This window comes from Mixophyes fleayi, chromosome 5, assembly GCF_038048845.1.
Source record: "Mixophyes fleayi isolate aMixFle1 chromosome 5, aMixFle1.hap1, whole genome shotgun sequence".
In the NCBI taxonomy this organism is placed as follows: Eukaryota; Metazoa; Chordata; class Amphibia; order Anura; family Limnodynastidae; genus Mixophyes; species Mixophyes fleayi.
The window spans coordinates 225006213-225024606 of record NC_134406.1 but is presented as its reverse complement, the minus strand read 5'-3'; the positions used below and the strand labels follow the sequence as shown (position 1 = coordinate 225024606).

The following is an 18394-nucleotide window of genomic DNA, read 5'->3' as shown; positions in this document are numbered from 1 at the left end:
CCTGCGGGCAGTGCAATAAGCCGGGTTTTGTGTTTGAGAGCGTCCAAATATTGATTGGTGTTAGTTCATGTGTTTCTTAATTCCCAAATTAGTAATCAGTGCACGTACATTAATCTGCAGATTGTAAGATGGTTACAATCACTTACATGGTTTTGCATGTGTAAATACCCGGTATTCTGTAAGCGGTAATAATGTTCACATGTGATTTAATTCTCTCTTAGGTACAATGGACACTAGAGATGAAAGTTCTATGTTCTCTACAGATCTGAGCTCTGTGCTGGATCCGATAGCATGTAGTGTTGTATGTGACTCTGTTTGTGACTCCTCAGTACTGGTAAGTGTATGTGTTAAATGGTGAAAATAAATCTGAAGGTGGCATTTTTAAGGACAAAATTAAAAGCGAGACCATGTTATTTCCCAGATATAGGATTTAACAGTTAAAGAAATGCTAAACTATTCTTGGTGGTATTCTAATAAGAATATCTCCTATCTTTGTTATGATTTGTGCAATAATTTGTAAATCCTGAAGGTTGGTTTCTCATAGCTCTTGTGAGCTACAGTTTAAAATAATTTGTCAGTGGTGTGATGAGGGGATACTTTTCTATAGGGAAACATGCAAGATATTTGAAACTTTGGACATCTGCTAGGGGTTTAGGACTAGCTTTCATTGTCTAATGCTGCAATAGACAGATAAAATATGAATATTGATTGCTACAGGCTGGTGTTATGCTCAATATGTATGGTAACGTTAGACTGTTATGTCATTCATTAGGAGCATTTCATTAACTTGTTCGAGAATGGATGTTTTTTTTACGTGGACGCTATTGGTTGTGTTTATCCATTTCACATCTAACACTTTAGGAAACAATTGAGTCCTCTTCATTAATTGAGTTAATGCAAGGAACATGATTCTTTTCTTTCTAGCCCTTCAAATCACACCTTATAAAATTGGAAATACCACTGACTCCCTTGCCTTATTGATGGTGTTGGGTGTGTGTGTTTTGTTTTTTTTTGTTTTTTTTAGAATGAGCAGGGCTCACAACCATTGAAGGTATTCTTGAGAGTCCGACCTTTTTCAAAGACAGAGCTTGCAAGCAACGAGTCACAGGTTAGTGTGCACAATGTGTGTTTTGTTTTGTTTTTTTTTCATAAATAGCTGTCTTTTAGTGATCAGCATGTGTTTTTAGAATTCTACATTCAACAGAGGCTAAAATTATAATTCATTCTAATCTAATTTTCTTTATAGTTTACGAATCTTAATCCCCCCCCCCCCCCCCCCCCCCTTCTTCAAAATTTAATTTCTCAACATATTCCCTTATGGTTTCTTTATTTTGTATAACTGTGTACATATCAATAGGTTAATTGCTTGTCTAATTTTTAGGATTGTGTGACAATTGAAAACTCTGAGATGGTTTCTCTATGTGCTCCTAAAGACTCCTCCGCAATGAGAAACTGTGAAAGGGGAATTGGACAGTCGGTGCACAAGTTTACATTCACCCGGGTACTACAGCTGTCGCTGACTTTATTTCAATATTGTTTCTTTTGCTGATTTTGGCTTTTGATTCAATGTGTATTTTTTGTCCCTATACTCTGCAGATCTTTGGACATGAGACCACCCAGGCAGAGTTTTTTGAAGGCACAATCAAGGATTTGGTGAATGCTTTTGCCAATGGGCAGAATGGACTTGTTTTTACATATGGTGTAACCAATGCTGGGAAAACGTTTACAATCCAAGGTATCTGGCCAAACACTGCATTTGAACTGGAGCTGTCAGGCCTAACATTTTAGGGTGTATCAATTGGAGTAACTCCTATCTTAACACCTTCATGCAAAGTATTTTTTTTTTAACAAAAAAACCCAAAATATAGATGTATGTTTAAAAACATTGTGAAGTGTGCGGGGATCGCACACATATAAACCGTGCCAAAGCTTTTTCTATATCTTCTGATCAGAGCTGGCTATAACTGAGTTTTCATACATTGCCTTTTTAATATCATTATAGGCCCCCGGGCAAAGTGCATTGGGGTCTTATCTACACAACCACTTATGTACAATTAGCACATGTACGTTTTGGTCAAGATATGTATTTGCAACAGCGAGATCGAAAGTACAGGTAACAGCTGATACTGAGGTCACTAGTCCACCTAAACGTTTTAATAAAGAGGGTTAGAAAGTTCCGAATAAATCTCCCAGAATAATATACTGAAAAGTTTGCAAGCCTGTGGGGACCCTGGGCAACTGCCCAGCGTGCCCATGCCTTAAGTCGGCTCTGATTGTTATGAACCAGTGACTAAACACAAATCTCATTCTGTTCTTACCTTGGAGCAACCAGCAGAATAAAGAGCCTTGCCTAGCATCAGAATCCATGGGGTTGGATAAGTAACATCACTGTGCAGTCAGTCTTTAAATGTATGCACATTCAAAACAGAAATTTAAAAGGCCAATATTGGCATATAATTTTAGTGCTCTTTAAAATCAATGGTGATTGTTCTTTATAATGCCAGTATTAAATCCCTACAGGAAGTCCAAAAGATGGCGGTATACTTCCTCGAGCACTGGATGTCATTTTTGATCATATTAGAGGTCGACAATACCCCAAGATGAATCTCAAACCCTATCTCGGCAATGATGTTATGAAGTTAGAGCCTACACAAGTAAAGCAGGAGGAGGCCATTAAAGCCGCTATCCTCTCCACTGTAAAAGAGGTCGGTGTTTGGAAATGTAAATCTTGATTTAAAAATAAATGAAAAAAAACATAGTTCTAATAATAAGTATTATTTATTTCAGAAGCACCTATGTGTTGCATTAGGTGCTTCTTTAAGACACCGGAAACTTACACTAAGGCTATTGTGAATTGCATTCAATAACTGCATACATGGATTTACAGCCAACAACAAAATGTATCAAAGTTGAAGATAATCTAGCAAAAGTTACAGAATTGTCTAAAATGTTTTGTATGCTAGACAAAGTTGTCTAACAAATAAACGGGGACATAACTGTGGACACTGCCACTTCCTTGTGTGAAAAACAGACTTGTACATTCTCTGTGAACCCCATATGGGTGATTCATTTCTGTCTGGCTGTACATTTTTGTTTCGCTTACCCGATGTATTTGGTGTCCTCACTTTAAGGAGCAGCTGACAGACACCCTTAAACAGATGCTGTATTTGATTTTGCTTATGTGGAACAGTGTATTTAGCGCTATCAATATAGTGATTGGCAGCAGGTAGGACTAGGGCCACATGTGACCCTCTGAGCCACCACTTGTGGACCCAGCTCCAGATTTGTTTGTCGTAGCTTGTCACAATTGTTTAAAATGTCTGCTGATATGTTATTACAGATCGGTATCTTTCTTTAATTAAATGTATTATTTTAACTGAGATTACAGGAAATGTGTGGCCCTGTTGAAGGTCAGCGTGATGCACCATGCATACAAGTGTGCGTTCTAGCTGCTCTGTACCTTATTACTGCTGCAGGAAATCCTATATCTATATCTCGCTAAACAGCATCTTGTACTGGATATGTCATTACAGGATGGTATGAAGACTGTTTCGAGCTTGAGCAATCTGTCTTGTGAAGATTTTTCGCCTGACAATCAAGGTAAATCGGAATGTCGGTAGTATTATTGTATAGTGAATTAAGCCATTTGGGTTTTGCAAACAAATAAATTTACATGGAATACTAGTTAGAAGTTCTCTTCTGACCTACTGGCTTACATATTGGAGAATATTATACATATTTTTTTTTAAAAAAATTTTTTTGTCTATAATCTTGAAGGGGATGACTCAAACCATCACCAATTCTCTACTTGGGTATCTTTCTTTGAAATCTACAATGAGTATGTCTATGACCTACTGGACCAGTTCCCGTCATCAAAGAACCAAAAGAGATCTGCACTGAAGATCTGTGATGATCAATCAAGCACTTCCTATGTGAAAGGTAATCCTGAGTAACCTGGTTACTGACCTATGAGCCAACATACTTTGCAAATCATTGGCTCTCTGCATAGTTTGTCAAGTTTGTTCTGTATCATTGCCTGCAATGCAGGTTACTGCCTCTACCCTTGTGTCTACCAAGCAATATATTGTATTGCGGATTTCCTTACATTAATACTTCATATAAAGGCTGGAAAATGAAATACTACCTCTGCATCCAGTTTTCTGTTAAGTTTATATTTGGAAACGCCCATTTGCATCAACATAGGTTGTTTAATTGAGCAACACACTCTGAAATACTGAACGTATATAGGCATCCAATCTTCCTTGTATACGTTTCCCATGTAAAACCTTGGAAGATTGGTATAACAGATCCTCCATATCTATTTTATAGGAAGGTTACTGATACTGACTCCATATCTTTTAGACTGTTTTATCGTCCATTAGAGAAAAACTGTCTTTTTAACAGATTTAAAGTGGTTAAATATTACCAGCACAGAGGAAGCCTGCAGGATATTACTAATTGGCAACAAAAATCGAAGTTTAGCATCAACTAGGATGAACCAGCAGTCCAGTCGAAGGTACGTTATGTGTTTTTTTGTTTTTTTTTTTGTTTGTTTGTTTTTTTATTCCGTTCTAGTTTTATAAAGCAAATATCTGCTTTGCGGTGTGCTATCTTTGATTGGAAGCTGTGGTATTTGTGACGGTCATCCCACTATTGTCACCAGTTTTGTAAATTTTCTGAAATTCTATACAATTCCTCCCTCTTAGGTAAAACTTGATATGATCCAGAAAATTACCAGAGGCAAATCCCATAGCTTGCCACAAGATGGAAGAACAAGGAGGTTTTCTTTTCCTGTAGTGACAACCCTTCAAAGAAAAGTGGAGTTATTGACCAGGGAAGGAATATTCATTAATATGGTATTGACTCCTTCAAGCAGCCTTTTCATCCCTTCAGAGGTTAAGAATGTCATTGTGGGGCCTTTAGGCCTCGATTTGTTCTTGACTCTTCATGGAAGCTTGTGGGTGGCAGGATTTCAAACTATGTGGAGGTTTGAAAGCTGTTTGTAGCCTTTCAATTGCTGGGTTTGCAACCTCCAAGTCGAGATGCACTCACTACCCAAAAGAAATATTTTTCTGAAGTCTGATATCGCCTTCAAGAGTGCTGGAGACTGCTTACAGATTTTACTGGACTGAAATTTCTCACTTATTGTCCGCAATAAAAGGTACAGACTTTTATTCCATGCCCTTCTTGGTAGAAAAATCCACTGGAGGATTTCGGGCCATTCCAGGTTTGTGGTGGCTCAATCATGCAAGTCTCTTTCGCACGCATGGAATCCGTTCTGTTCATTCTTGTGCAATAGAGCAAGGAGATTTCCTTAGGAGATTTACAGAATGCTCTTCACATTTACATCGCATGTCAACGGTTCTCTACGATTTTGCATAATAGGTTGTTTCCAATTCACTTGTCTTCCATGGCTGCCCTTAAGAAGCCGGGTATCGCAGTCTGGCCTTAATTTAGATGACAGACATGTGGCTGGAAGACCAGGACAACTCGGGTGATGTCACAGGATCAACAGTATTGCAGAAAATCATCTTGTGCTTTCAACAGCTGAAGTTCCTGGAGTATAGCTAGATATAGCAAGAGATTGGCTCTTACCTACCAGAGGAAAAACTACTTCAAATTAAATATTGGGCATGCCAGGTTCACTTACAGAAAGTAGTCTTTATATGAAATTGTCTGTCTCCTGGGAATGTTTTTCACCATAGGAATTATTCTATGGACAAGATTGTGTATGCAAGGCCTTCAACTAGATCTATTGACTTGGTCTAGAGAAGCCTAACTGCAGTCACCATCATCATCCCAATTTATTTATATAGCGCCACTAATTCCACAGCGCTGTACAGAGAACTCAATCGCATCAGTCCCTGCCCATTGGGGCTTACAGTCTAAATTCCTTAACATACACACACACACACACCACACAATCACACCACACACACACGTCAATTTCATAGCAGCCAATTAACCTACCAGTATGTTTGTTGTTTTTTTTGAAGTGTGGGAGGAAACCGGAGCACCCGGAGGAAACCCACGCAAACACAGGGAGAACATACAAACTCCTCACAGGTAAGGCCATGGTTGGAAATTGAACTCATGACCCCAGTGCTGTAAAGCAGAAGTGCTAACCATTAAGCCACCATGCTACCCATCATGTTGTAAAGCTTGCAAAAAGTACAAGGGTATTCCTCAACTGGTGTCAGAGTTTAAAGAATTGGAGGATGTCCCTCTCAGAATGGACGGTACTTATAAGGGGTTCCAAAGGATGGAGTTCTCATCTCCTAAAACACAAGTGGTGCAGGGACCATGGCGTCAGAAAGAAAGACATCTAAACGCACATGTTCTGGAATGAGGGCTGTATGACGTGTGATTCGGCATTTTCAACTAATGTTGGGACACAAACGTATACCGGAATTTTTTAACTAACAACCAGGCAGAAATGTCATAAACTAGCAAGGTGGCACTAGAAATAATACAATGATCTCTGAAGGGACTGCAGTAATGTCGTGAGTGGAAACCGATCTCGTAGATCTCTCTGCACTTCATATAGCACTCAACAATTTAGACAACAATTTGCCAGGCTATCTGTCTGTATCAGATCCATTCAGAAGTGGTCCTTGCACAAGGAGGTCTTTCAGTTGGTGGTACAGCATATTGGCTTAGTGGTTAGCACTTCTGCCTCACAGCACTGGGGTCATGAGTTCAATTTCCAACCATGTCCTTATCTGTGTGGAGTTTGTATGTTCTCCCCATGTTTGCGTGGGTTTCCTCCGGGTGCTCCGGTTTCCTCCCACACACCAAAAACATACTGGTAGGTTAATTGGCAACTACCAACTCGACCCTAGTCTGTGTGGGTGTGTTAGGAAATTTAGACTGTAAGCTCCAATGGGGCATATACTGATGTGAGTTCTCTGTACAGCGCTGCGGATTTAGTGGCGCTATATAAATTCATGATGATGATGGTACAGACTACCCCATATAGACTGGATGCTGGCAACTTGGAACACCAAGTTACCTTTGTTCTATTTTTGTCACAAGAATTCAACGATTGAAGTAATATATGTCCTGTCAGTACCTTGTAACATTGACATAGGGTATGTATTCCCTCTGTATCCTCTAATTTCCCACATCCATAAGGCTGCTTTTCTGATCTTCCGTTGGAAGTCATGGGTATTCTTCCATTCTGCCCTCTATAATTAGCAGTATCTTGGGGGGAACGCTCCTGGAACAGCCTTGTCCTCAATGCTTGGTGCAGAAGATCTGACCAAAGTGTCAAATTCATCATTCAATTCCAGATACCCTCTATTTGATGGTGTGAAGATTTCAACAGTAATTGCAGAAGGGAAAAGGCGTTTCTGACAAGGTTTTTGGATGCAAGCTAGAAAGAGAAAAATCTTCCTGTCTGTTATACAGTTTGGACGAGGATCATTCAATGGTGGAATCCTAAACTGGATAATCCACCTTCTGCTAAAGTTCTCCCAATCCTAAAGGATGGCTTTGACATGGTCCTTGTTCTTAATACACTGAAGGTTCAAGTGTCTGCCCTTAGTCAGATGTCAATTTGGTGTCCAGAAAATTACTATCTTATTTACCTATTTTCTTTTAAGTAGCGAAGAGTTTGACCCTGTGCCAAACCTTTTTGTTGCACCTTGGGACCTTCATGTAGTTCTAGATGCTCTAATGTCTAGTTCCTTTGAACCTTTACAGAATATTCAACTCAAGTGGCTTCTGTTTCTCTGCCCACAGCCAACTAATGCTAGAGGACAATTACATACTTATTGGATGGATCAGAGATGTCCTTGCACAGGCACATAGGAAGAATTAAATAAATCCTAAGTGTGTGCAAGCTTCAGCAGACAACTCATGCAAAGCAGCAGGGTGGTCTTATCTCGCACCTTTTACAATACAATCTTTCTTGGATGTGACCTCTACTGCTGATGCTTAGTTTACAAGGGAAAAGTCATCAAACTGTTGAATAAAAGAGAATTACTTGCATTATCATTCTTGAGAAGTATCCCATACTTTTTTTATATATATTGTTTGGGTTAGTCCCATTCGTTGTGGCTGCCATGGAGTTTGAAAAGGAATTGGTATAGTTTAATTTCCTTGAAATTTTCAATGGCTGCCAAGATTTTCTCAGCACTGGCATAATTGAAAACTTCCCAAGGTAAGGAGAAGTCACCCTGTACACCTTCCAGGGGGTGGTAACTTTTTTTTTTTTTTTCCTTAACTCCTTAGTCAGCCAACTAGACAACTCGTTCATTATTGCTGCCATGGAATATTTTAAGGAAATTAAATTGCATGTAATCTCTTATTTATTTTGTCAATATTTTAACAGGTCTCCCTTTTATCCTGTTTTTTTGTTTACATTTTCCAGCCACAGTATATTTACAATCCGACTTATAAAATTAAGCCATGGTGATGACCCCAGCGTCCTTGGAGTGTCAGAGTGAGTACAAATGCTTCATGTCTTTTTAGGTGAACTATAATCTTTATTAATTGCATAATATTTTGTGTAAGGCTTACACCGTATAAGTTGCAACAACCAACTACATTTAATTATTTATTTATTTTTTAAAACTGTACTTGCATCATGAAGTATCTCAGCTGACCTGTCTCCGACAAGTGTATTTTATTTTACACCTTATCTCCCATAACTATATATTAAATTTTTGGTGTAGAATGTCGCTGTGTGATTTGGCTGGATCTGAACGTTGTAATAAAACACAAACTGTTGGTGACCGATTGAAAGAGGCTGGGAATATAAATAATTCACTGCTTATCCTCGGCAAATGTATTGCAGCTCTAAAGCAGAGTCACAACCCAAAGTAAGTATGGCGTGGTGGGTTATAGAATTTTTTTTTTTATCTTTTTTTATTTATTTTATTGCTTGTACTGCACTTGGACACATTAATTCTTCCTCTCTTTTGAAGTATTCTGACTAATGTTGTGCAATATAGCTGTTTTCCATAATTTTGTTACTTTCAGAAGTTAAACCCAGTGTTCCTGTTTTTGAATAGGATGTATAAATAGCAGTTCATCCTTGATTGCTTCATATTTAGTAGTTTGGGCTGCACTAACTGCATATGTTTGGTTATTGCTATAACCCATCCATTATTGGTGTATGTATCTCTTAAATAGTCAATACTGAAAAGTTTAGCAACTATAGACTAAGTTGTTTGTCGTCTTTGTCAATCACTCAATTTCAAGGCCGCCATGTCTACTAATCGCTAGATGGTCATGTGATTAGTTTCAGTTTTTGGCCAGTCCGACATGGGCAAGAGTACAGGGACGTTTTTGTGTTGCTGTTAAACAGTAATGAGCAGCAGGCAGCCCACTGAGCTTTCACATGTGCCCCCCAATTCTTCCTGTTTTATAACTTCTCTGTCCTTTTTTATCTGCTTTATGCCCTGTTGTGCCCTAGCTATTATTCTCCACTTCATGCCCCGTTGAGCCTTGTGAATGGGAAGACTGAGGGGTATTTAGGGAAAGTGGGAGTCCTGAGGGGCATTTGGGGGTAAATGGGATGCAAAAGAACATATATTGGTGGTTTAGGTGAGTGGACGTTGTGAGGGGTGTTTCGGGCCGAGTTTGATATGGCATGTAGTCTTTCCTGGATTTAAATGTTTAGCCCCCCCCTCCTTAAACTTGTAATTTGAGACTAAGGGTGTCAGGGCTGCATTTGTGAACCTGGAAGTGTATTTGATTGCTTTAAAGGAACCAACTGATAAAATGTTACAAAACCTTACAGGTGCTGTAGACGTGGAAAGTTATTTAGCGTCTGGTGAGAACTAATTTTAAAATGTTATGGAGAAACTTTTTTTTTTTAATGTCCATCAAACCACCTCTGATGTGCCCAAGTGAGCATAACAAAAAAAGCAGAGTCTTATAAAATAAAATGGTACAGTGAGCATAAAGACTATTGTAGATAATTTTTTAATGTGCGATTGGGTGCCAGTCACTCCGCTCTTAAGAGGTATGATGATCATTTCTAAATTTTAATATGGCCCCTTATGGGCAGAGTTCTTGAATTGCACCTCATACATGTGGACTTTGACATGTGTTTTGTAAACTAAAACTTTTTTACTCTTTTGCTATTACGTTTTACCTACAATCTAATAATTGTAGTAAACCTTCCTTACTTTTTTCACTTCCCCCTTTCCCTTAAAACTTTCGCTCTAGACTACACATAAATTAAATAACTGAAGGAACAATATAAAGCTTGTACTAGTAGAATAAGTTGTTTTTGTGTGGTTTTTTTTTTGTTGCTCCTTCCAGAAAAGCCAGCTATGTCCCATTCAGGGAAAGTAAACTCACCCGCTTATTTCAACCCTTCTTTTGTGGGAAGGGCATAGCCTGTATGATTGTGAACATCAATCAGTGTGCGTCTACATATGATGAAACGCTGCATGTCATGAAGTTTTCTGCTGTTGCTAAACAAGTAAGTATAACAAAGGGGCTCTAGTATCTTACTGTACTAGTTTAACACTTTAAAACAAGATATAAAAGTTAATACCTTTTTTGGTCTCGGATCGGCCTCTATGGCCTCTATAGCTCCTAATTGTCTCTTGGGTCTTGGTGTATACAGAATATGTTGATAAATTCATTTTGCATCGATATTCAATTATTCAACCCTCCCCCTTCTTCCCTTAAAATGTTAGTGCTTAGTTGTATTCATAGATGTGTACCATTTTAATATAATCATTGGTGTCCAGAAATCTGAGCTGTGAACAAGGTAACAAGCTGAGTGTCCCTCTGGCAAAATTTAATAAAAGTAGGTGTCTTTCTCCCAAGGCTCTTTTATAGAACAGTACATCCAAACTTTATTTTAAATTAACTTTAGTAGAAAATGTTTTGCTGGTTTTGTTGTCTGCCTTCAAGCAGAAACCGATCACACGTGTACACATTTTATAATATATACTTAAATCTGGTGTTCATAGAAAAAACACTTTATGCTTTGGATTGTTTGATCTGCAAGCCACAAACATAGTTATATACAAAGACCCCTCTAGCTTCTTGAATCATTGTCAGTTACGCGTTTTGTATAGTGAGGATTTAACCACTATATTTGACCATGTGATTGAGCGATTCTAAATAACACCGTACAACTCTTCATTCTAGAATCTGTCACTTCTGGAATATTCCTGGTCATTACTGCTGCAGCTGATGTTTTGTACACATGTACAAGCTGTATGAGCTTCTCTATAGCATAGCACGAACTGCATATATCAGTCCATTTAACTGGTTTGGGTGGAAATGTGAAAATCTCTGATAATCTTTATGCTTTCAATTTAAGGTGGTTCAGACCATTCAGCCCAGAAACTTTGATTTCATGGGTCCAAGGATAGTAGGAAAAGATGGCAAGGTTATAACAGAGATTGATGCCAACATATCCATTGAGGACCTTCTTTCTGAGGATGAAGAAGAAGAATTAGATATCACTATCCTGGCTCCAGAGGTAACATTTCATAATGTCTGGTCATCCCTAATAACTACTGCAAGTGAAGACTACAGTTTCCTCGCAGAATAAGCCTTTCTGTCTACATCTAGCTCTTTGCTCATGGAGTTGGCCATAATCACATTGCTTGTTGTCTGCTGACTGCTTTGAATACAGCAGATATGGCACATGTACATATAAAGATGCTGCTTTCTAACTAAAATCTTTAGATCAACAGTCTAGTTGATATTGTTTTTTTTTCCCTGTTAAGACGCCGCTATAACTTTCTTTTTAAAACCAAACAGGATTTACTCAGAAAAATTGAAGAGCTTAGGGAGAAGCTGATGTCTGAACGTCAAAGCAAACTGCTTCTTGAGATGCAGATAAGAAAAGAGATGGGGGAAGCGATGTATCAGCAGATGGTACATCTTGATGAAACTTGGAGGTACAGTACTACGGGATTCATGTCTTACTACTATTGTGATCAACTCTTCTGGCAAACTTTTTTTTTTATTTTTTTTTATTCTTAAATCATTCTGCCCTGTAAAATAAAAGCACCAACTAGGATTGCAGACCTGCGTATTCATGTATACGGAAATAATTGATTTCTTGACTTGTTTGCATGGTACATAAATACTGGCACACCAGCAGTCTACTGATAAGTCTGTATACATTAAGATAAACCCCTTCATGCACGCGGACCTGTAGAAATGTGATCTCTAATGGTGGCATGCCAGAGGTTGATGTCTGTACAAGGAAAATGTCTGGCTTGTGCCTCCCGTCAATGATGGCCCTTCAGAACAGCGTTGGGTCTGGGAACACTTTTGTTCCTGGCCCTATATTGTGTATTTAAAGCATTCAAAACTAATTGTGTTGTCAAAGGAGATTCCAGTGAAGACACAATCTGAGGTCATGAGAGAAGTCTTCCTGATGGCCGGGCAGCTATGTTACATGAGATGGTTAAATCTGGTATCCCATGCAAAGCAATACTGTAATGTCTGTTCTAACATGGATCTCATAGTAACTGCTACTATAATTAGTAATCCAGTTTACAATTTGAACCAATGCAAAGATCTATTTTGAGTCTCAGAATTCTAAGGGTCTCCCCTGGTTTAAAAAAAATTAAAAATCGCACAGTGGCGTAGTGGTTAGCACTTCTGCCTTACAGCACTGGGGTCATGAGTTCAATTCCCGACCATGGCCTTGTCTCCGTCTCCATCTCCATCTCCGTTCTCTGTACAGCGCTGCGGAATTAGTGGCGCTATATAAATGTTTTTGGGTTTTTTTTTTCTGCCCCCATAAATGCTTTAAGACCTTGGAGTAAAAATACACCTTTCCATACTCTGGAGAATGGGCTAAAGCTGGGATTCCATTCATATGTAAACATAAATGTCTAACTTGTAATTTTTGAATTGTGTTGTAATACTAGTAAACGATTTGAAGATTACAAAGAAACTACAGAGGAACAACTGGAGAATAGGTTAGAAATGTACAGGAAGGCCATAAAGAACCATGCATACCGTCAAGCAATGGAAGACCTGGAAGAAGATTATGTCCCGTTAGAAGAGTTCCAGGCTGAACAGGAAAAAGTTGAGGTATGTATGGTTTGCATCACACAAGGGGGGGTGATCTCTATGTATTTTCTAGATCTAAAAGGAAGTCTCCCTCCTTGCACTGCCAAATGCTACTATTAATGGTGACTTCTATGGTATGTTCACATCTCCTGGAAATGTCATTACTTGTGATTTTATCAGAGGATCAATACTTTGTATGTTCTTTGTTCTGTTGAATAGTTTGTTTTGTGTCCTCTAAACCTACGCTGTTTCTGCAGGAGAGGGATAGACGAATAGAAGACTTGGAGATTGCGCTTGGTATAAGTAAACCATTGGAAGATGATAACGTAACCGGCAAAGGTATACTACAAACGCTTTTAAAATGTGACCTGGAGCCTATTAAGTAAACAATTGCTTTGGCAGGCAGTAGTAGACCCACCTTCTGGGTTTAATGTCCAAGTTGATTTTACCATAATCAATCTGATTACTGCTTGGCACAGAGTGACTTAAAGCATCTTTACAGATTTGTGATGTTGCACCATTTAAAGAGCACTTTGTGTGGGTGACTTTCTTTTACCAAACAGTACAACTTTCTTCTATCCTCTTTTCAAATGAAGCCATGATCACCCTAACGCTACTGTACCGTGCACAATCATAAGTTATTCTTAACACTGATGATCGTTCCATAACACTTCAACAGAAGGATCCCATATGGTGACTTTAAATACAGTTTATCTGTAGTGCTAATCACAAATGTAAGTGGACTCTGGTGGCAAAGCTATATTACATCTCCATTTACTAAACTATAACATATTCTCTTGGATTACTGATGTGGTGCCAGCATCATCCTTAATGTGGTTTGCACAGGCCATGTAAATTGATTGCTTTTAATGCATAAGACAAAACATACTTTGGCATTACATATTACATTCATATTTGTATAATCTTCCTTTAGTCCATGTTTGAGTACATTATGTGATGGGAAGACAGCAGTAGTCTATTTTGTCAGTGATCAGAATAATCTTTAACAATTTTCTAACAGAATTTAATATTTCTCTTGGAGCCAACAAACGGTCATTAATAAATGAAAGTTTAAATATGTGATTAACCCTTTCAACTGCCTGTTAGCACAATTCAAAATATGACTGTTAAACTTTCGCTCAGTTATTGGCTTCTTAAAGCACACTAGAAAAGCAGTTTCTTGCATACCATCATTGCAATAAATGGATAATACTTAAAGAATATATACACTGTATGGACAAAAGTATTTGGACTGTAATGACATTGTATTCAAATACATATACTATATTGGGGAGTTGGTCCCCCTTTGCAGCGCTATCAGCGTCCATTCTTCTTGGAAGGCTTCCACAAGATGTTTGAGTGTTTCTGTGAGAATTTGTGCCCATTCATTCTGTAGAGCATTTATGAGGTCAGACACTGATGTTGGACGAGCAGGCCTGGCTCGCAATCTTCCTTCTAGTTCATCTCAAAGTTGTTCGATGGGGTTGAGGTCAGGGCTCTGTGGGCCAGTCAAGTTCTTCCACACCGAACTCATTAAACCATGTTTTTGTAGTCCTTGCTTTATGCACTGGGGTACGGTCATGTTGGAATAGAAAAGGGCCTTCCCCCAAACTGTTGCCACAAATTTGGAAGCATAGCATTGTCCAAAATGACTTTGTATGCTGAAGCATTAAGATTGCCCTTCGCTGGAGATAAGGGACCTAGCCCAAACCCTGAAAATCAGCCCCATACCATTACCCCTTCTCCACCAAACGTTACAGTTTACATAATGCAGTCAGGTAGGTAACATTCTCCCGGCATCCGCCAAAGCCAGACGCACGCATCTGACTGCTTAACAGAAGTATGATTCATCACTCCACAGAACATGTTTCCACTGCTCCACAGTCCAGTGTTGGTGTGCTTTACACCTCTCCATCCAACGCTTGGCATTAGTCTTGGTGATGTGAGGCTTGCATGCAGCTGCTCGGCCATGGAAACCCATTCCATTAAGCTCCCGAAACAGGTTTTTGTGCTTACATTAATGCCAGTGCAAGTTCAGATCTCTTCAGCTATGAAATCAGCAGAGCGTTGGCGACTTACGCACCATACACCTTAGCAGTCATTGACCCCGCTCTGTTATTTTATGTGGTCTTCCACTTGGCAGCTGATTTGCTGCTGTTCATAAATCCTTCCACTTTCTAATATCACTTACAGTTGACTATGAAATCTCATCACTGCTGGATATTCCACAAACTGTCCTATCGCATCCTATCGCATCCTATCGCATCCTATCGCATCCTATCGCATCCTATCGCATCCTATCGCATCCTATCGCATCCTATCGCATCCTATCGCATCCTATCGCATCCTATCGCATCCTATCGCATCCTATCGCATCCTATCGCATCCTATCGCATCCTATCGCATCCTATCGCATCCTATCGCATCCTATCGCATCCTATCGCATCCTATCGCATCCTATCGCATCCTATCGCATCCTATCGCATCCTATCGCATCCTATCGCATCCTATCGCATCCTATCGCATCCTATCGCATCCTATCGCATCCTATCGCATCCTATCGCATCCTATCGCATCCTATCGCATCCTATCGCATCCTATCGCATCCTATCGCATCCTATCGCATCCTATCGCATCCTATCGGTCACAGATCTTCAGAACGACGCATTTTGTATCACAAATGTTTGCAGATGGAGACTGCATGGCTAGGTGCTTGATTTTATACACCTCTTGCAATGGGTCTGATTGAAACACCAACTCAATAATTAACAGGTGTGACCAAATACTTTTGTCCATATAGTGTATATCCCTCTGTATATCTACAAATTGGTGCCCACCAAAGGAACAAAGAATATCGCATCTGATGTCACCCAGTGGTACTTCAGCCATGTCCAAGCCTTGAACAGGGGTTCATGTCTTATGCACACGTAGGTTCCAGCACTGTAATAGACACTCTTTAGAACTTTCCGTTAACCCTAACACTAGTAGTGCTATTAGAGCAGTGAGAGGATTAATGGATTGCTGTCTGTTAGCTTGCCATATATAATGATCCTGAATATTTTTTTTCTTCAGAAATGGATTCCATGTCTGGTGCTATAACTGCATTAACTAAACGTTGCCAAGATAAAGAAAAGGTAAAGCATAAAAAGCAAATAAAAGCCACACCTTAGTCTGGCGTCATGGTGGTCTCTAGAATGCTGCAGACAGGTGTTAGCTGTGCAAACACTGCATAATTCAGTTTGTAAGAACATTTTAAAAGATCCCTTGGTGTGTGTGTTTTGCATCATGTCGCTTTTTTATTAAAACTTTGTACGAAGCGTGACAAGTTAAAAAAAAATAAAAGGTCCTTAACATGGTAAAGGTGAGCATACATGCATAGAACATTACTCGTGGTGTCATTTTGATTGGCCATTGCTTGAAAACATTTTTTTTTTTTTTTGTGTGCTGGAAGAGGAGTGTTGTCATAACTTAGATCTGTTTTGTACAGTTGTCATTTTAAGCAAGCACAGCAAAGTTCTGTGTGTATACAAACTGTTCAATTAAATTGTCTAATATGTTGACTACTTGTTACATGTGATTGTAGAACTCATTTCCAGATTGGTAACTCTTCTCTTTGATAGATCATAGTCGGTTTGAAGGTACAGATACAGAATATTAAGGATGAAGGTGATCTAAATGTAAGAAGGTGGACTGAAGAAAATGAAATGTTGAAGCAACATCTTAAAATAAAGGTAACATTGTGTATGTATAATATAACTTTAGGCTGTCTGACTCACTAAATCTAGATGAAAACCTCTGGCTTTCCCTATTGCTTCGGGTATACAGAGGGTTCTATGAATTTGCTGCTAAAAAAACCAAATCCTAGATGTATATCGAGACTTTGATTTTGTCTTATATTGCAAGATCATGATTTTTATACATTAGTAGTTCACCTTTGAGAACTGGGTTTTATAGAGGTGATCTCTTGTCCTTGCAAATGCTGGCATGTACAGTAATGACCAAAAGTTTTGAGAGCGACACAAATATTATTTTTCACAAAGTCTGCTGCCTCAGTCTTTATGATGGCAATTTGCATATACTCCAGAATGTCATGAAGAGTGATTAGATGAATTGAAATTAACTTCAAAGTCCCTCTTTGCCATGACAATGAACTTTATCCCAAAAACATTTCCACTGCATTCCAGCCCTGTCACAAAAGGACCAGCTGACATCAGGTCAGTGAATCTCTCGTTAACTCAGGTGAGAGTGTTTACGAGGACATGGTGATTTGAGTTAGAATAACAGTTTGGAAGCTTTAAAAGGAGGGTGGTGCTAGAAATTATTGTTCTTTCTCTGTTAACCATGGTTACCTGCAAGGGAACGTATGCAGTCATTGCTTTGAACAAAAAGGGGCTTCACAAGCAAGGATATTGCTGCTAGTAAGATTGCACCTAAATCAACCATTTATAGGATCATCAAGAACGTCAAGGAGAGAGGTTCAATAGTTGTGAAGAAGGCTTCAGGGCGCCCACAGTTGATTCAGCTGTAGGGTCGGGGCACCCCCAGTGCAGAGCTTGCTCAGGAGTTTCCCTCTAAACCATCAGAAGTCATTTAGAACCCTGAGGCAGGTGCTATTTGGTACATGTAAATTGAAAGGTAAAAGAACTAAGGGTTGTTATAGGGGAACATTTTGAAAAATGTATTAAAAGTGCAGTTGATCACCCATTCCTAGTTATAATATGCAAATATGTCCTTTTTCTGAATGAAAACTGCACTAATTATGTGTTCCAGGAACAGGAAATCCGAGGTCTCCAGAACCTGGCAGAACGGGCCATTCAGCTGGAAGCTTCTGTTACAGAACTTCAGGAGCAGCTTGATGCAAGTAGGAAGATTGTGTCAGCAGTGGACATCAGTGAACCAAAACCTAAAAAAGGCTTATTCTCTAACATTCGACATACCATGACTCCAAAGAAGAATAAGTCTGTGGAAAAGACGGAGGAAACCACAGGCCTGTCTAGGAAAAAACCTTTGCTGTTGCGTAAATATTAAACCAATGTATTATTTGTATGTAGATATAAGTTATTGTGGTTTTTTTTATTATGTAATTTAAATAAAATGCCTTTTAAGCATTCTCTGTTATTCAAAATTTGTTTTTTAAAGTCAAAACGAGTCGTTCTCTGGTAATGTTTAGTATGGCACAGAAGGGCAATTTTACAGGTCTGGAACACACAACGTCTGTGCAAAAACTTTCCATTTTGGGAAAAGTTAAAGGAATTGCCAGAAGATGGTGCTAGCATGCAAGATAAACAGAACCTGTGTCGAGCGAGCTTCCTTAATGTGTGTGTTCGTTCATTTAATTGGCTCTCAAAACTAATTATCTGAACTAATCATTATCTGAGCATACTCT

The 18394-nt window shown here is 39.0% G+C and overlaps 1 protein-coding gene across 1 annotated transcript; it reads left to right on the top strand.

Annotated features, from left to right (window-relative positions):
• Nucleotides 1-224: 224 nt before the first annotated feature.
• Nucleotides 225-18116, top strand: LOC142157833 (kinesin-like protein KIF20A). Its single transcript, XM_075211365.1, has 18 exons — nt 225-334; nt 1025-1108; nt 1382-1501; nt 1597-1735; nt 2521-2705; nt 3534-3600; nt 3778-3939; nt 4405-4516; nt 8375-8446; nt 8679-8825; nt 10276-10438; nt 11294-11455; nt 11740-11879; nt 12864-13029; nt 13266-13347; nt 16081-16142; nt 16629-16739; nt 17779-18116. Exons 1-18 carry the CDS (start codon nt 227-229, stop codon nt 18034-18036), a joined length of 2340 nt encoding a protein of 779 aa, XP_075067466.1. The 5' UTR covers nt 225-226; the 3' UTR covers nt 18037-18116.
• Nucleotides 18117-18394: the final 278 nt, after the last annotated feature.

Excerpts from the sequence above, each read along its gene's own strand:
- LOC142157833 (XM_075211365.1), top strand. The coding sequence starts at position 227 with ATGGACACTAGAGATGAAAGTTCTATGTTCTCTACAGATCTGAGCTCT. Across the intron at positions 1,109-1,381 it reads TTGCAAGCAACGAGTCACAG|GATTGTGTGACAATTGAAAA; the intron begins GTTAGTGTGCAC and ends TCTAATTTTTAG. Across the intron at positions 16,740-17,778 it reads AGCAACATCTTAAAATAAAG|GAACAGGAAATCCGAGGTCT; the intron begins GTAACATTGTGT and ends TATGTGTTCCAG.